The 19,468-nt window shown below is 31.5% G+C and overlaps 1 protein-coding gene across 5 annotated transcripts in view; it reads left to right on the forward strand.

Annotated features, from left to right (window-relative positions):
• Positions 1 to 19,468, forward strand: part of Hydr1 (abhydrolase domain containing Hydr1) — a 106,940-nt gene that overhangs the window by 29,610 nt on the left and 57,862 nt on the right. For all 5 annotated transcript variants that reach the window (XM_075377414.1, XM_075377427.1, XM_075377421.1 and 2 more), the window contains 2 exons: positions 6,619 to 6,788; positions 18,362 to 18,578. In XM_075377414.1, the coding sequence (XP_075233529.1) occupies positions 6,619 to 6,788; positions 18,362 to 18,578 (387 nt within the window). The remainder of the gene's footprint in view (positions 1 to 6,618; positions 6,789 to 18,361; positions 18,579 to 19,468) is intronic.

Genomic DNA, 19,468 nt, shown 5'->3' on the forward strand with positions numbered 1-19,468 from the left:
ACGTCCCAGCCTGGTAAACCTAGTTTACAACATAGATACATTACTCTGTCTGAGAATGGGGGACAACCAACTATGGGCCCCTAAATGAAGAAACGACAGATTGTTCATATGACTATCTTTAAATACTCGTAATAGGGTAAATGAGAAAAAATAATTTATTTTCCAATATCATCTCGGTATTTGAATACTATTATTTCAGATTCAAAGTAATATAACCATTTGGTAAATTCATACATTTGCCCATACTTCTGCTTGTCAATTTTAAAAAATAAGCTCCGTACACAGTATGCAATTTTGAGATCTTGTGAAAAAAATTTTATTTAGCTGAAATTTATAAAGCTACTTTACTAACTTATCCATTAGTTTTTCATGCTATTTTCAGATAAAAATACAGATTTACAAAAGTATCAGTGTTCAGTCGCTTGCCTTTACATAATAATGCAAAGGTAAGCAACTTAGCATTACAATTCATTAAAAAAAGAAAAAAATGTCGCATTTTCTCTGTTTATGTGATATGAATACTCCTCAACTTTTCTCTAAAGATTTATTTGAACTGATGTCTGTCAGGTTTCTGTGTTAAATATTCTTAGAGCAATCTTTTAAAATCTGTATGTCATCAATTATAGGCCGTACCACTGATATTCAGGCTTACTGCTGTAGAGTGAGATCAGTAGCAAAACACATTCTACTCGTATTTACCCCCTCAGCATAAGGTCGGCAGACAAAATTGCGTACAATGAGAATGTTTTTAACTTGTCCCCTTTTTTCCAAAAGTTATTGTTTTATTTACTTCTATGATTTTTTGAAATTTTAGTTTTTTTAAATTTATTTATACCTATAATATTTTTTCTATAATTTATGTATTTGCTAATTTTTGAAAATAATTTTATAAACAAAAATTATATTTACCTCGGCAAGAAGTGCTCCATTTGGGATCTTTCTTGATTTGCCGTATCACAGTTTGATTATTATTTATTATCTTTTGCAGTTTGAGACCTCTCAAAATTGGAAATAACATTTAAATAACAGTAATATCATATATTTATTATTAGAGATAAAATCTTGAGAGAAAAAAACAAATAAATTAATTAATAAATGAAAATAATTTATATGCACATCATATACAGGCTGAATGGCAAATGAATTGCTAAATTCACCAGGTTCCAAAACTATTGTATGTCATTTTCACTATTATTGCCACCTCTCAAAGAATTTTCTCTAGTATTGTTTTCTGCAATCTTCATCTATTCATTTTTACTTTTTCACAAGGCTTCCAGTTAGATTTGTTAATTTCTGCATTCTACCATCACACAACGTTTGAACATTCTTGATGTTAAAAGTTACATTATGATTACTTATGTATCTTTTCATTTCAGACCCTATCATTAAAATAGGATTTATGTCTGGATGATACGGTGGTAGTCATAGAATGTCGTGTTCTTTTCTTAAAAGTTCTTCAAACAAGTAGATCTCACAAGGTCTTTATTTACTTTTAATAATTCATATAATTGCCATTTTAGCAAGTCTGAAGAAAATAGATTAGAAAATCTAACAAATCAGTATCTTACTTCTTCTTCTTTTGATGAGGACTTTGCTATTTTTCCTGCTGCTATTTTAAGATAAGATAGGTTGTCAGTTACTACTGCAGAATTATTGGGTAGATTTGGTTTGAGTTTTCCTTTAGCCTGTTTTAAGTAATCTATTGTGTTCATTTGATCATGGTATTCACTACTTTTTGGACCAATTTTTTTTCCAGTGTGTCTGTTGCCTCTTGAAATTGGAAATTTAGGCTGCATCCAGAATCATAACTCTAGGATTTGTTGGAGGAGTGTGTAGATAAAACATATTATTCATCGGGTTATACTATTACTATTTTTTCATGCCTAAATTTTGTAACTGAACTTCAATATTTTATTTGTTTGAGTCTTATATTGTGTTTTTCATTAAGCATTTTTATATTGTTTTTAATTTTCCATTCTTGAATCCTAAGTCTTAATACTCTTCTTGTATTTGTTTCACTTCAGAGAAATTAATCGAATCCTTAAGCGTGTGACTCCAATTTTCTCATTGTCAGTAGTCTAATATGTTTATGTGGTTTATGAAATTCATGTACCACCCTTCTTATGCATTTATTAAAATCGTCAAGTCTTATGACTGGTTTATCATGGGTTATATATATATGTATATATTTTATGGAGTACTAACTGAAGGAAACCTCTGACTGATTTTTGGCTAACTTTTTAAGTACTTTTTTATGTTTTTCATATTCTGAACTTGCAACCAGGACACTGCATACAGCTGTTGTATGTTCTCTTTCCTTACATTTTTTTTTTTATCAAAGTAATATGTCAATTATCCCTTTCCATTTTTCAAGACTGATCGACCTTTCGTAAATTTTTAAATGTTAACTTTCTTGACTTCTCTCATTTTTCGATATTTTACTATAAGTTTTATTTAACTCATTTTATTATAAACAAGGTATTACCAAACAAAAAACACTGCTGTAAAAAAAACTGAAACGAATGGAGATTGGTGCATACACAACAGTGGTCAATGAAAGAATAAATTGTACAATATTGTTAATAGATTTCAATGTTTGGTCACATATTTTGAACAGTATCAAAATATAGTATCTCAAATTTATTTACATTTGTTTGGTCACTCATTTCTTATTGATAATTATACAAATCATTTTACGTTTTTTAAGGCCTATAATATAAGATGACATTGTTAAAAAACATTTTTATAAATTGTTTCATTGTAATTTTTTTTTAAATGCACACCAGTGACAAATTTTCATGAGTTACTTTTTAATAGAGTCATAAATTCATAGCATTCATACTATACATTATTTTTTCAAGGTCTCACTTAAAATGAAATGCTTTTAATTTAGTTGTTATTATCTAAGAGTTAGGAAATTAGAAGTTCTAGAAGCAGTAAACAGTACTGCTTCCAGAGGAGGTTTCAGGATATTCTTCTCCCTCTGGAAGGTTCTGGAGGTCCCTAGAACAACCTGTTTTAGGAGGTTCCAGAGGTTTCTGGTAAAAATAACAGGTGTATTACTTTGGTTAAAAAAATGAGAAAAATTGTTATAAGTGTGAGTCAGAAATGTTAAAAATTTGTTTCAATGATGTGCATTACAAACACTTTCTTTTAGAAAAATCTGTTAAAAATAGCCACAAAAATTCAACTTTTTTAATTTTTTGTGAAAAAATTACTAGAATTGTGGAAAAGTAAAAAAAGGTCAGCTGCAGTTTTTGAAAAGTATTTAATTCTGAACAGATTTGTAAAAAAAATTATCAATAATTATGTTACAAGAGTAAATAAGTAATAAGTTGTATTTTAAGAAAAAACAATAATACAGAATTATGCTGAATATTTGTTTGTTTGTTTGTTGTAACAGATTTCATTTCTGATTTATTATTATTTTACCAATAAAAGTGTTATATTGCTTTACATAATGATAATAGTCTTATGTTCTACGATATTTCATGAGATACTATTTTTTTATTAATTGTTATGTTGTGATCAATAAGATCATGTTACCATGTTGTGCTGGTTTTTATTGCTAAACTAACTTTCAGCGTAAAATTGGTAGTGAATAAGAAATTTAACCAACATTCATTAGTAATTTTGCCTATGGTCAAGTGTTCCTTGTTTTTCAAAAATATTAGGCACAATAATAGGATAAATACTGTATCATTTATGGGATATTAGTTTCATTTACAGTAATGAAATGCTAAACAAGCTTTTCAGGAATAGTGTTGGATGATTTACCAACTTAAAGATTATTAATATAGATAGTGATAGAAATGAGAGGGTCATTTATTGTAGCATCGCAATAGGAAAGAAAGGATTATAAGTCTTGACTTTGTACTAATAGAACCTAATGTATTCATCAGGCAAATCAATTTATTTATATGACTTATTCAAAAAATTTGAAATATCATTTATTTCAGTGCATATGATTTTTTTGCTCACTTGCAACCATTTTGTAATCTGCTGCCGATCAGAACATTTTGGTGTTATGTGTGAATTATTGGTCTTAAACAGCACCAAATGAATTTCTTAAATTGCCTTCAATGAATTGCTTATTACATCATTCCTTATATGAAAAGTAATTTTTTTAAATATATATTCAGAGCTTGTGTACTCTGTTTATGTTGACTTATAGAAAACTAGAGCAATCAAGGTAAAGGTGTCATATCAACCGTGAATTATGATTTACTTCAATAAGATCACAGTCATTGATTTTTTCATACTAAGTGAGGTGTTTGACATCTTTTATTAAATGAACAGATTACTATTTTGATCCCATTTTAGTAATCCTCTCAAAAATATTGATTTGTAGCAAGTGATAAAATTGAAAATTGAAAAAAAAAACACAAAACTGTTTTGAAGAAACATATCTACTGCAATGCCTCCTGGCTGCCTATAACTATAAAACTAATCGAAGAACTGCTCTGAGGTGATACCTATGTAATGCAAAAAACTGCATCAAAGTTGGTCCAGCCATTTGAGAGAAATGCATCTGTTGCAGTGTCCCCTGGTAGCCCATAACTGTAAAACATGTCTAAGAACCTGCTTTAAGTGGAACCTATGTAATGTAAAAAAAAACTGCATCAAAATCGGTCCATTAGTTTTTGAGAAAAATTGTAATATATGTGTGCATACATGTGCACACACACACACACACACACACACACACACACACACACACACACACACACACACACCTCTTACCCCAAACGCATATATCTCAAATAACATATCTCTGTTCTGTTGTGGGTAAAAATAAATCTCTCCCCTTGTGATTATAATTGTTTTAAATTTCACATTCCTTAATTTACTGCCCCTTACCTATTGAAGTGCTTGTTGCTTTCTTATAGTAATGCTATTTTTCACCACTCGTGTTACTCCTACCGATTTTATTAATTCTGTTAATTAATTCTTTGGGAAATTGACAAGGTAGCTGGACTGCTACAATAGATAATAAACTCCAATACATCAAGGACACTGTGGTACCATGGAGCTCTTGCAATCTGGAATAACCATCGGTAGGAGGTTGTTATTTACCATTTGTGAATAGGGCATATTAATCTTACACATGGACACCTAATGAATCAGACTGATGTACCTGTTTGTGTTCGCTGTAACTGCCAACTAACGATACACCACATCCTTATGGACTGTGTATGTGTTATTCGGCGTTGCATCAGATATTTAAATTAAGAGCTGCCATCCATGATATTCTAGAAAACAATCTGAGGATGTTATCAGTATCTTGTTCTTTCTTAAAGTCGGACATCTATATTTGATTATCTAACACTTATTATAATATATTTTCTTAGTATTTTTATACTGTGATTTAGCTTTTCCTATTTTTCCTTTTTTTTGTCATTTGCAGTTTGTTAATTTTTTTTTAATTATTTTTTTGTTATTAATTTATATACATATTATTATACTTAGCATGCATGTGTTAAAAATTAATTTGTATATTGTAAATCATTACTTTCAGGCGCTAATAACAAAAAAAAAAAAAATGGCTGATTTGAAAATTATTGAGTTTCCCAGAGAAGTGGTCGAATGGATTTTAAATTAAAAATAGGTTTTGTAAAATTTCCAACTGGATTACATATTGCCATCTCTTTTTATAATGCTCAAGTAGCATCTATTTAGAGTATGTGTAAACCGAATAGACTGTAGACGTAAGAAAGAAAAAAATTATCCATAAAAATCTGTTTTCATAAGTTAATAGAGAAAAGAAAACCAAGTTTTATAATTATTGTATATCTATGTTTCTTGTCATAGAAATATTCAATAATTCTATAGTTTTAATTTAAATTTAATTTTATTGGTTAGTATATGGAAGTGGCATAATTATATCTCACTGGAATAATTATATTTCATAGTCTAATTTTAAATCTTCAATTCACTGTCATCTGATTCTTGGCATATTTTGCTGAAAGCTAACTGTAATATCTCGAATAAACCATTCATGTAATGAAATAAAATAATGAACTGGTAGATAGTCTTTTACATCTTTTAATCTTCAAGGATGTTTACTTTTCGAAAAGTAATGGATCTTACGTCTTACAGTTAGGGAAAAAATCAGTAACGATCTTTTTTTGTAAAAATTTAAGGGCGTTTAACTCCTGTAATCATTAGTCACCGGTAAAAAAAATTTCAACAGTATGCGTTGAAGCTGCACGCAATATTTTTTTAATTTAAATAATTTGCAGGAACTGATTCATTAATTGTAGTTTCAGCTTTTGTCATTTCATGCTTACATCATACCCTTCAATTTCCAGGTTGTTATTACTGGCTGAGATGTAGGTGTCATTGGATCATAAGTTTATAAGGTGGCTTGGTTCAAGACTAGCATACACCAGATTTATTTTTGTGCTAAAACAATGATTTATATTCCATAAGCCCTGTGAAATTATTTTTAATTAATTGTAATTGATACTTTTATTTTATATATTCATCTTTTGGTTTACTTATTAAATGGATCTCCATCTTTGCTTTGTGAACTGATTATATTTTTGGATTGTAACGCTTAAGATTTGTTCTTATATAACTTTATTAATAGTATCAATGATTTTTTGTATTTTACAGAAACCAATTCTAACATGTTCTGATGGAAAGTTTAAAAATTTTTTATTAGGAAATGTGCCTTTAATTAATGAAAGATTTTGGCCTACAATTTGGTGCTTTGAGTCCAGAGCACAGACACTTTTAGCAAGTCTTATTCGATCACTTTTTTTACCACAAATTAAATACAAAAGGTAAGTTATATTATTCAGTATTTGACTACATTTTTTACAGAAAGTAACAATAATAATTTTTATTGTTGTTTGTTGAAAGTTATGTTTGAAAGTGTATGTTTATTTTTTATTAAGAGTATTGTCTTGTTTAAAAATCCCAGTGTAGTTATACTGAATATAACTTAATTCTATAGTAATCATTTTCATATTTGAACTAGAGATTTAAATGATCATTAAAACCCTTTTACTCCTGAAGTCCTTCTCAATGGAGAGCCAATTGTTATCTCTCCTGACGTTAAAATTTCTAGGTTTACTTTTCTTCAGTCATATCTTACATGAGTCAAACACATAAAACAGTTAAGGTCAAGAATTTTAAAATTCTAGATATGCTATAAGTCCTTAGCAATAACCAAGCAGGGAGCTGACTGGTCATGTATGTTACGTTTTTATAATTCTTTAGTTTGGTCCCATTTTGATTATGGTTGTATCGTCTACTCTTCAGTGTGTCATACATGATATTGTACATCACTCTTTTCTACGAAGGGCAATTCAGAATAAGCGGAGAGGAATGTTGTCATCAGGCATTGTCTTTCTCCATGACAATGCTCGGCTGCACACTGCAGCTGTAACAAAGAAGCTCCTGCAAGAAGCTCCTGTTTTCATTGGGAAGTGTTTGATCACCCACCATACAGCCCGAACTTTGCTCCATCCGATTTTCACCTCTTTGTTTACATGAGACGTTAGCTAGGAGGACAACATTTTGGCACAGACATTGAGCTGCAGACCAGCATAGAAACATGGCTGAAAACACATGTGGCTCCGTTCTATAACGAGGGTATGGGAAAGTTGGTACCACACTATGACAAATGTCTAAATCGGAGTGGCGACTATGTAGAGAAATAGCGTAACTATGTAAGTACTTGTTACAAATAAGAAATTTTTTATTTTCACTGTGGTTTTAATTTTGTGACTGATCGGACCTTGAAAAAATATAACCCTCGTGTGTATATATATATATATATATATATATATATATATATATATATACATATATATAAAAGAAAATTCCAGTTTAAGTGAATGGTATTTTCATTCTCATTTTACCTCAAAACATAAAGAAAATTAATTTTCACCTCACAATGTGACCAAAAGTAATACCATACTTTTCTTTGAAAAGTATGTAAAATAAGGAATGGTGGAAAAACATTTTCCTGAAATATCTGGTTATTGCTCTTGCAACGTTAATAATTTTATGAAAAATACATGATTTAAGAAAACTTACAGAAAATTATCTATTTTATAATTGAATAATAGTTGGGTAAATGAAAGCTATGTTTACTGACCTTATCAATGAATTACATCAGGTTTGATAGCAAATTTCTTGAATTTAAACATTATTAAGCAAATATGAATGAGGAGTACCTAAAAAAGGGAGATTTATATATTTAAATTCTTTTATTTAAGATAACATCTTGAAAAATCTTGAAAATATCAGGCTCAGTTTGTTATCACACCTCCAAGATACTGCATTATGATATACATCTTTTGTGTATCTATAATAGAATATTCTCTAATCATGCGTTTCCAGATTCTTGGTTAGAGGCACTGGTGATCCCCATACCAAAACCTGGTAAGATAAATCATGCTCCACAAATTATTGTTTATCTCCTTGACCAGTTCTCCCTTGTGCAAGGTTATGGAACGAATGGTATATCGTCGTCTAGTGTGGTACTTTGAGAGAAACGCCCTAATTGCCCCAGAACAGTGTGGTTTCTGGCAGGGTAGATCGTTTATTGATCATTTAGTTGCCCTAGAAGCTGTTACTCAAAACCCCTTTTTATTTCTTTAACAGCTGCTTACTGTATTTTTCATTTGCAAATGGTGTAAAAAACTGCATGGAGGAGAGGAATCCTTAATACACTTCATGAATGGATGCCGAAGGTAATCTCCTCGTATTTATCAGTGTTTCCTCACTAGTCGAACCTCGCAAGTTCGAGTTGGAACGAAGGTATCTGAAAGTTTCACACTAGAAAACGCACTGATACAGGGAGCTGTTCTGTGTTACTTTGTTTGCCTTAGCCATAAATAGAATAACAAACTGCGTGTGAAAGTCCTTTATGTCTTCTTTATTTGTAGATGATTTTCTATTTATGTAGCATGTAGAATGTTAGCTACATGTGAAAGGCTGCTTCAAAATACCATACGCACTTAGAATTGTGTTGTAAATCTACTGGATTTACTTTTCCCTGAAAATCAAAGTGCATTTCTTTTTCCCAGTTGAGGGAACATGTTGACCCTCAACTGTATTTACATGGTGAACCAGTTGTAGGTGAAAGTTTTATCCCGTTGGGGAGAAATACCTGTTGGAAAGCGAATCGAATATTCATATTGCACTTCTACCAAGGTCTGATCCATTCCCACTTAGACTGTGGCTGTGTAGCTTATTCATTGGCACTGGCCACTGCTCTAAAGATTCTCGATGCAGTCCATCATTCATTCATCTTGCCATGGGTGCGTCTCACTCAAGCCCTGTAGTAAGTCTGTAAGATAGTACCCTGTACTTACAGAGACAGCCCTGTCCCTGTAAGACAGTAGTGAACCATCTCTTTGGAATAGACGGAAACAAATGATATGCTCCTATGTGGCTCAGATTAAAACACAACCAACTCATCCAACCTTTGATGTGGTATTTTCCAAGCAGCATGTTAATCGATACCAGAACCAGCCAAGATCTACTGCTCCACTAGGCATCAGAGGTCAGTACCTTTCCTCAGCTCTAAATATACAATTACCACTTAGTGTTGTTCCATATTATTACCTCCCTTGGTGGCCATCTCTCATTAATTACTGCTTTGATATTTGTCAGTATAATAAAAAGAAGATAAATCTGGTTATTTTGTGAAAAATATTTTATGATATTATAAGTAGTGTGATTCCTGATGCTATAATTTATACAGATGGCTTTAAAAACATTAATTCTGTGGGATGTGCTTTTGTTGTTGGCAACAGAACATAGCTGTTTGGCCCTCCAGCATTGCCAGTATTTTTTTTATGGAGCTGTTTGCTATTAATAAGGCTGTAAATACAATTACCCAACATTTCAACTTGTACTTGAGTGCTCAGATTCCACAAGTGTCTTACAAACAGTTAGTAACATCTACCTTCTTTTACTGTTTAGCCTCTGGAACCACCATAAGATATTACTTCAGAGGATGAATGAGGATGATATGTATGAATGTAAATGAAGTGTAATCTTGTACCATCTCAGGTTGACTGTTCCTGATATGTGTGGTTAATTGAAACCCAACCACCAAAGATCACCAGTATCCACTCTGAACTTTGAAATCAGCTGATTTGCAATGATGAGTTCACCACTAGACCAACCCAATGGGTTTAATGATATATACATATACTCCAGATATCCTTTTGTCTTTGAGATTCAGTGTATTATTTTGCAATTAATCAACTTAATATAACTGGGAGATCCTGTTGGATCCCGATTCATATTGGAATTTCATTAAATCAGTGTGCTGATAAAGCACAAAGGGGCTTGTTTCCAGTCTCTTTTGACCAATCGCATTGTTTTGAAAGATCTTGTCTGTTGTCTGAAGAGGTTGGTTCATGGTGAGTGGCAAAGTGAGTGGGATGCTACTTTTAACAATAAACTTCATTGAATTAACACTGTATCACCATGGAGCTCCTTGTGCAGAAATAATCGTCAAGAGAGGTAATTGTCATTACTCACACGTTACTCACTCAAGAGAGGTAATTGTCGTAATAGGGCACACTAGGCTCACTCATGGATATCTGATGATGCAAACAAGTGCATCCCTTTGCATTCGCTGATAATGCCAAATAACAGTGCACCACATCCTTGTATACTGTATCTGTTATGCGGCATTGTGTTGCAAATTAGAAGTAGGGGCTAACATGCGAACTATTTTAGGAGATAATGAAACGATGTTAACGTATTTTTTACGATTTCTTAGGGCTGTCCATTTATGTTCTAATATTTGGTTTACTGTAGTGTGTTTCAACCATTTATTTCATTTGCCGTAAAGCAGATGTTATTTTTATTATTTTAATTAAAATACAGCTTCTTTTGTTTTAAGATGTATTTTTACATTTCTGGTTTTTAGTTTTTAATTAATTTTTAATTCTCACATTTTAACATTCAGTTATTTACAACAACTATATTGTGTCTGGGGGATGATAACGCGATAGCGTTTTTTGTCGGGGAAAAAACTGAAAACATCAATCCCCTCAAATAATGTACATTAGATGATATGCACCCGTCCCTATGATTTTTCTACTGTTGAAAATATTTTTTATATTCTTCTGAACTAATACTGTTAAGTGCTTCCAGAGATTTTTTTTTAACTCCTCCTCTTCCTGAAAATGCTTTCCCTTTAGGTTTTTCTTCATTCTTGGAAATAAGAACTTGCAGGAAGGATAGGTTGGGTGAGTAAAGGGGGATTTCAGTGCTGTGTGGGCAGGCATGTTGTTGTGAAGTAGCCAGTCCCCAGATTGCACAATCCAGGTTGTTTTTTTCTCACTGCCTCATGCAATCACTTCAGCACTTGCTGAATAATGTTGGTTCACTGGTGTCATGAGGAACAAATTTAATCTGAACGTCTGCGTTGATGTTGAAAAAACAAACCATCATGGACTTCATATTTAATTTCACTTGCAGTGCTCTTTTTGTTCTGGGCGTTGAAGAACTGTCTTCCACTGACTGGACTGCTGTTTTGTTTTGTTGGGTCATAGCCATAACATCAAGATTCATCCCCTGCTTTTCTTCCCACTGTACACCAAGCTGCTAAATGTTTTACACCATACACATAACCAAAAACACTACCCAGATTGTAACATATACTCTTATACAGCAACACAACATCATACACTGTTTGTTCTTATATTCACACTTGGCATTGTTGCAACACCTTACAAAATGCAACCGTAACCCAAGGTGGAAACTATCGTGCCGATGGGTGGGGTGTCTACATAGTGAGTCTCGAACGATGTTCTTAGGACCCGGTGATCTCAGTTGTATTTTTCTCTAACCTCTGTATGTGTGGGCTCTGCAGAAGTGGGCCTGTATTTCCTCAGTATTCGTGGTAGCAAAATTACTAGTCATGAAATAATTCCTATGATGGTTAGCGGTCCATCTGAAAAAACTACCATACAATGTCATGTGAAAAGACCTCACTCAGCATTGTCTGATGAAGATAATAGTTTAAAAATGGGATGTATCCTGTCCATAGTATAAAAATATCAGATTTGTAGTTCTCCAAAACAATCAGGAAGTGAATTCCCTTCTAAAGGTCTCACCTTTCCTGATAAATAAAGTAATAATGGGTCCAAGTGGTTCATCAAAAAAGTCAGGAAATTAAAAATTGAGTTGATCACTATTGCATCTCATCAATATGAGTGGTATCAACATAAAAGCAGTATACCACAAATCCTTGAGTACCAGTCAAGGAGTAATCTTTTGTGGGAACCTTTCAGAGATCGATGTTGGTGAGATTGGCGATGAGCTTCATCTCCAAGGTGTTGTAGAGGTGAAGCGAGTAATGAAACATCAGAGCAGAATGGAAAATCTACACCCTTTCGTATACTAACATTGAACCTTCCCGTACTACCAGAGAAAATAAGAGTAGGTTTCCTGTCGGTTTGAGTACGACCTTTCAACCCCAACCTATGGCGATGTTTCCAATGTCAAGTGCACGATCACACAACATGTTGCCTTTACAACTACAATACATGCTCGATTTGGTAAGGGAGGTCACAACAATACTAACTGTTAGAAGGAAGAAAAATGTGGTAACTGTGGTAGATCACATTCAGCTCGTTCACGAATTTGCTGAGCTTTTAAAGAAGAGAAGGCAATCCTCAAAATTTGTACCATGTTGAAACTATCTTTACTGGCTGCACAAAGAGAATATAAAAAGACACTGAAATTCTGGAGTATGATTAAACTAGACATTCTTTTGTTGCTGCTATATCAAGGCAAGCACCTGCAAATGTGGGTAATCAATAATGCAGATCCTGCAGCGAGTTAAAACGGCTTGTTTAGATGTTATCTGATTGAGTTGCTTCTCTCAGGGCCACTATTTCAGAGCTAAGAGTTCAGGCAAGAAGAAATGTGTTGTTGGTGGAAAGATTGATAGTGATTTACCAAAAACCATTTCAGCCAGTACACCATCAAATGAAGGATCTATTAAAAAATGTCACCTAGTATATAATATCTCCTGCCTCCCAGGCTTACAAGTCCCCACCACCTTTGTGAGGTCTCTTCAAAGATATGCTGATGGATGAAGTGCTCAAAAAAGCAAAGCAAAGATTATAAATTGATGAAAAGATAAACATATAAAAAGAAAAACTGGATAATATTTGATAAATAATCATCTACATAGAGGGGGGGGGGAAGTCTTACTCTTTGGAAGTCTCACCAACTTTGAAAGTTGGTGTCCTGAAAATCCTTGGCAGATTTCTCTCATGAATTATTGCTTTAGTCTTTGTCAACATCAAAAAAATTACACGAATCTGGTTAACTTATTAGATAAATTTTATAATTTTTAAATAGTGTGAATCCTGATGCTATAGTTTATGCAGATGAATCGAAAAATGATAATTCTGTTGGTTGTGCTTGGCAATAGAACATACATGTGTGGCCTTCCCAGTATCATGTGTTTTTATCATGGAACTGTATGCTATTAAGACCTTAAATAAAATTAACCCAACATTTTGACTCTTATTTCTCTGTTCAGATTCCATGAGTGTCTTGAAGGTGATTGGTGACATGTACTACTCCAGATACCTTGTTGTCTGTGAGTTACTGTCTGTTTTTTTCTGAAATGATTCGGCGTAATACAACAGTGAACTACTGTTAGATTCATAGCCATATTGGAATTTCAGGCAATGAGCAGCCTGATCATGTGGCAAAAGAGGATTGTTTGTAGCCTTCTTTCACCAATCGCATTATTTCGGATGATTGTATCTGTTTTCTGAAGAGGGTGGTTCGTGATGAATAGCAAAGTGAATGGAATGCTACCATCAACAATAAACTTTGTTCAGTTAAGACCACTGTGTTAAGGTGGAGTTCTTCATGCAGATTAACTGTCAAGGGAGATTATTGTTTGCTGTTTGCAAATAGGGCACACTAAACTCACTCATAGACACCTCATGAATCTGATTGATGCACCCATTTATGTTCACTGCGACTACCAATTAACAGTATACCACATTCTTGTGTATAGTGTCTGTTACGCAGCCTTACGTTGGAAATTTAAATTAGAGGCTAACATCCAAAATATTTTGAACAATATGACAAATTATCAAATGTCTTGTTTTTTCTTAAGTGCATTTGCCTGTATTTGAATATTTAATAATTCTTGTAATGTGTTCTTTAGAATTTTATAATGTATTTTGGAATTTTACTGTTTTTCCTATGAAATTGAACATTTTGAATGTTAATTCTATGTGTTTCGCATATTTATGGTGTAAGGTAATTTTGTGATTTTAATTTAGATTTTTACTGTTGTTATTTCATTGAGGTTTTATTTTGCCTTTAGCATACATCATAGGCACTTTACATCTATGCTACACTGTGTGAGGAATATTTTTCATTATTACATTGCGCGTTTTAATTTTTAGTTTTATATGTTTACTATTATTTAATTTTTAGATTTAGTATTTTTTATTATACTTATATATGTATTTTAATTTTTATTTATATTTTTAATTTTATTATGTATATTTTGTTTATTATACTTATATTCGAGCACTGGTAATGACACTTTGTTGTGCGCCTAACAATAAAACAAATAAAAAGATTAATTTCTGCCCCACTCTTAGATGGTTGTCCCTGTGGTCATTGGAAAGCAGTCATGGAACAAACAACATGACACTTTGCATGTTCAGATCTTCTGTTAGGATTCTTTTGCTTGATCTCCAAGAAATTCCAGTTACTTCCTCCAATTTGTCATTTGTTCTGTGATGATCAAATGTAATGGCATTATGCACTTTTTGAATATTTTTGTTTTTTCATCTTTAAGTGACATTTGCTCTCTTCTGAATCAGTGAACCACTCTTGCCTGGTGTAGAGCTTCCTTCCCATAAGCTTCCTGAAGCATTGAAACTGTTTCTGCTACTGTTTTCTTTAACAGAAAACAGGATTTAATGTTGGTGCCTTGCTCCTGAAAGTGTGCCATTGCAAAATCACCGAGAGCATTTTGAGGGGCTTAAGAAGACAATCTCTCTGTTTGCTGTGATTATTTCTCATGTACTTTAACTGGCCAACTGAGCAGTGAGAGTATATAGTAAACGTACCTAGCGGGAGAAGGCAGCACTGCCAACCCACTTGCCTACAGAAAATAATTGTTTTTTTTTTTTGTATCCGTCATATATTTAAATTTTGTTAGTTTTTTTAATACTAAAATTACTTATTTTGAATACATAGCTTTTTCTTACATTTAATTAACAATTAAATAATTAATTTAGAGTTAATACCATACTTTTTAATTAATGTAAATCTATTAATTGTAATTAAAATGTTATAACAGTGTATTATACAATTATAAACTATATGATTGCATTTAATGTGAAGCTGTTGTGATATGTGATAACACTACTTTGCCATGTGGAATTAATCCCAATAAATAGTGCCTTCGTGATGAGATATCAGTATAGTTGGTATCCTGTCTGTATGCTGTTTGTTGTTGGTAATATGTAATCCTGATCGGTCTCACTGTAATGGTATAAAAATTAATTAGGATTTAAATATTTTCTTTATATAATATTTTTTCTATAAGTCTTTTTATTTATTACTTAAAAAACAGACATGTAATATGTAAGAACATTATGCTCTAATATGTTGATCCGTTTTATTATAAAATATTGTAATCTTTATTTATAATTAATATAATAATAACAAATTTAATTTGATCATTAATTATTACTATCTTATATCCTAAATCTAAATTTTGTGGTAAGAAAAAAGCAAGAAAGAAAAATTAAATGGTGACTGTTCTAAAAAAAAAAAAAAAAGTAAATAAAATAAAATCCAAAGCCAAATAAGTATTTCAACTTGTAAACAGTTATCATAAGTGTACAGAAGAATTATAAAAAATAAAAATTAAATAATAAATTAGTATTACAGTAATACTAACAAGTAAACAAAATGCCAATATTTATAGAGTACAAAAAGAGCATTTTGATCTGCAGTTATAAAAATTAGTAGTAGTAAATATGATTCTAGACTTCAAAATGTTGCAATATTGTTTTAATAGCCCAAGTTGAAAATAAAAATTTAGTTTAAGTACCATCCTAATTACTTAAACTTCTTACTCAGGTCTTATTTTTTTATAAAAAAATTTCCTCTTTACAGTTTAATAAAGATACTATTTCAAATTTTGTAACTTCTTTGTAAAATTTCTTTTTTAAAACTCCAAAATGTTCAGTTTTTCATAAAATAAATGTATTCTAGGAACTTTCTGATGCTACCTTGTGTGTGTATAACAGGGTTACCAGGCGTCCTGATATGCAGTCTATAATTTCCGATTTGAAAAGAAAATTTTAAAATCAAACTAACCAGACATTATTAATACGATTGCAGTTTTTGAATGCTTAGTAAGTAAGAATGGAAGTATGAGAATTTCAAAATTGTGTGCATGGTGTATTTACGCAGTTTTGGGATTTCCTTCCCAGTAACATTTAATAACACATAATTAATTAATTTGTGATGATTATTGAATAAATATAACTCTGAATATAATATTTTTTAACCTGTTTAATTAGTTCATATTTTAAACTTTTTTTTACTATTACTTTGTAAATATCTGCAAGTAAAAAAGTAATTTTACCTTGTAAATTTTACTTTTTCATTCTATAAATGAATTTGGTAGAACAATAATTAATAAAATTCTTGACTGAAGGCTTATCTCAATAAACAAATTAATATTTAATAGGAGGGAAAAGGGGAAATTTTTGAGCTCATAGTAAGGAGGTAGGTAAGTGAACGTACTGTTTATTAGTGCGAGATAACGAAAAGTCTGTGTCACATGACAGTACTGCACTGATAGTCACACTTGTTTTTCCCAATATGCTTGAAAAAAATCGTGATATGCTTTTTTGAAAATCTGACAACCTTGGTGTATAACCATAGTAAGGCTTCTGTAAAGCCTTATTTTTGTTTATAGACAACTCATCAAAACATTTCTGTTAACTAGAGATTTATGTTCATGGTTTTATGTTAAATTATTTTTACAACATAATAGTTTATTAATAATTAATATTTCTTTTAATAGTAATTGAATAGCATATCTAATTTGTTGAGTGTTTATATGTTTAATTCCAGTAAAAGTAAATAATAAGCGAGTGTATTTCTACACCAATGAAGTGGCATATTCAGCCTTTCTCAAAATAAAAATTAGAATTTTTAACAATTATTTGCAAGCTATTTGTAATGTGTTTTTTGCTGCTTGGATGTGTTTAATAAAATATTTGTAAGTAGTATTTACTATAAATATATTTAAGTCAGTCAATGCATCATTATTGATCACTAAAACATGCTGCTTCTATCTTGTATAAAAATATCATAAATTTTTAGAGGATTATGAACAGCTGATGTCAGAGGATCATGTAGCTGTTCTCTTGGATAGGGACATCTCATGCTGAGCTCCTTCCTTTCTTAACATCCCCCTTTTTCTTATTAACTTCTTCATCCCCCTTTTTCTTATTAACTTCTTTACCATTTGCAGTTCTGTGAGTGTAGGTTAGGCCCCATTAGATCCATGCTGACCGAGGATACCAGGTTCCATAGAGTCAATGCACCCTTAGCGTGATCTAGGGAGAGGATGGAACTCTATTCCTATCTGGTACTGGAGAGTTAGCATTTGAACTGTTCTCTTCTACAGTACTATACAAATATGTGTGAGACTGGGAAGCACAGGAAAGAATCAAATAAATTATATAATAATTATATAGATTTTGAATCAAATTACTCATTGTAAAACATATCCAGGAGTCAATATTGATTATGAACACAATTTAGTTGCGATAAAATGTATGCTGAAAAAGAAGAAGAAACAAAAAATGAGAAAAAAGATATGGGATATAGAAAAGCTAAAAAGAAAGGTTGGTTAAAATCTGAAAAAAATCATAGGCACAGACTCAAAGTTAGAACAGAAGAAAATTCAGTTAAAAATTAATTGATTTAAAAAGGGATAATTAAGGCAAGTGATTACATTGCAGATTGAAAGGCCACCAGAAAAATATGGACAACAAAAGATATATTAGAACTGATGGATAAGTAATAGTGCGTAAATGAAGTTTGTTCTGTGTAACAAATTTATTTTAGTATTCCACTCACAAGCCCTTTAATTGTTAATATCAATCATTTGAAGTGGATTGAATAATACATTTTGCAGCATTATTGTTCTGTACAAAAACACTGTTAATTGTGACATAGTTTCATGCATATGTTACAGTATGTGGTCTGATTTTCAGGTGCTTTCAATTGATTTGAAAATATTTTATGAATTTCATTGCTTTATCCTTGTAGAAGTAATGGTCCGTTTTTCCTCTTTTTACAGGGAAGTATTAGCTCTTAAAGATGAAGGTCAAGTAGCACTGGATTGGTTAGATCCTACTTTTAATTGCTCTGCAGAAACACCAGTTATAGTAATACTGCCTGGATTAACAGGAACTAGTCAGGCCGAATACGTTAAGGGTTTAGCTCTTGCTGTCAATAGAGTTGGACAACGTGTTGTTATATTTAACAATAGAGGAATTGGAGGAATTGAACTCAAGGTAAATTTTAAGCTAATTTTGAGGAAATAAACTTGCATTGTTTATTTATTAAATAACCATTTTAAATAACCTTATGAGATAAAAATCTTACTTGTATATACAATTCTTTTTCACCAAATAGTTTCACATTCTGATTGGTGCCATAACTGAATGTTAATAATTGATATAATATGAAACTCAAACTGCTACTGAAAACAATACAACCATTCTTAGGAATAATAAATATTCCATGCCAGGCTCCTAAGGAAGGAAAGTGAAAAGTGAAATGTTTTCTTATTGGATCTTGACCAAGCCAAATATACCGTTGAACTTTAACATGACATATTAAAATACACATAATCATATTAGATAATGATCAGCCTTACAAGTTAAACCTTCTCTTTTTTTATTATTGAGACTGGCTGTTATTGAAAAACTTGTTATTGATAATCAGTGAAACAGAATAATACATTTAAACAGGCATAAGACAGGGTGATTGAATCTACCGTGTTCTATTCAACGTTGCCATAGAAAAAGAATTAGAGAATGGAATAAAGAACTGGTTAAACTTCGAAGCTCAGAATCTGTATATTTTAGAATGCAAAAAAATAAATTAGTCGTTAATCATTTAGTCTTTGCAAATGATGTAATTATTCTAGCGTCAAATATAAGAAAACCAAAATTAAAAGTTTATCTATTGGCAGAAAACAGCAAAAAAAAGGTCTAGAAATATCCTATGGAAAAACAAAATTTATAACCAATGATAAGCACTGTGTAGAAGAAATAATCTTCAAACAAAAAACAAACACAAAGTAGGAAAATTAAAATATTTTGGGGAGATAATAACTCAAACTGTAATAAAAAAAAAAGGAATTAAAAGTAGGATTCATAAAATGAAAACAGCTTATCAT

Source organism: Lycorma delicatula, chromosome 1 (assembly GCF_047948215.1).
Source record: "Lycorma delicatula isolate Av1 chromosome 1, ASM4794821v1, whole genome shotgun sequence".
In the NCBI taxonomy this organism is placed as follows: Eukaryota; Metazoa; Arthropoda; class Insecta; order Hemiptera; family Fulgoridae; genus Lycorma; species Lycorma delicatula.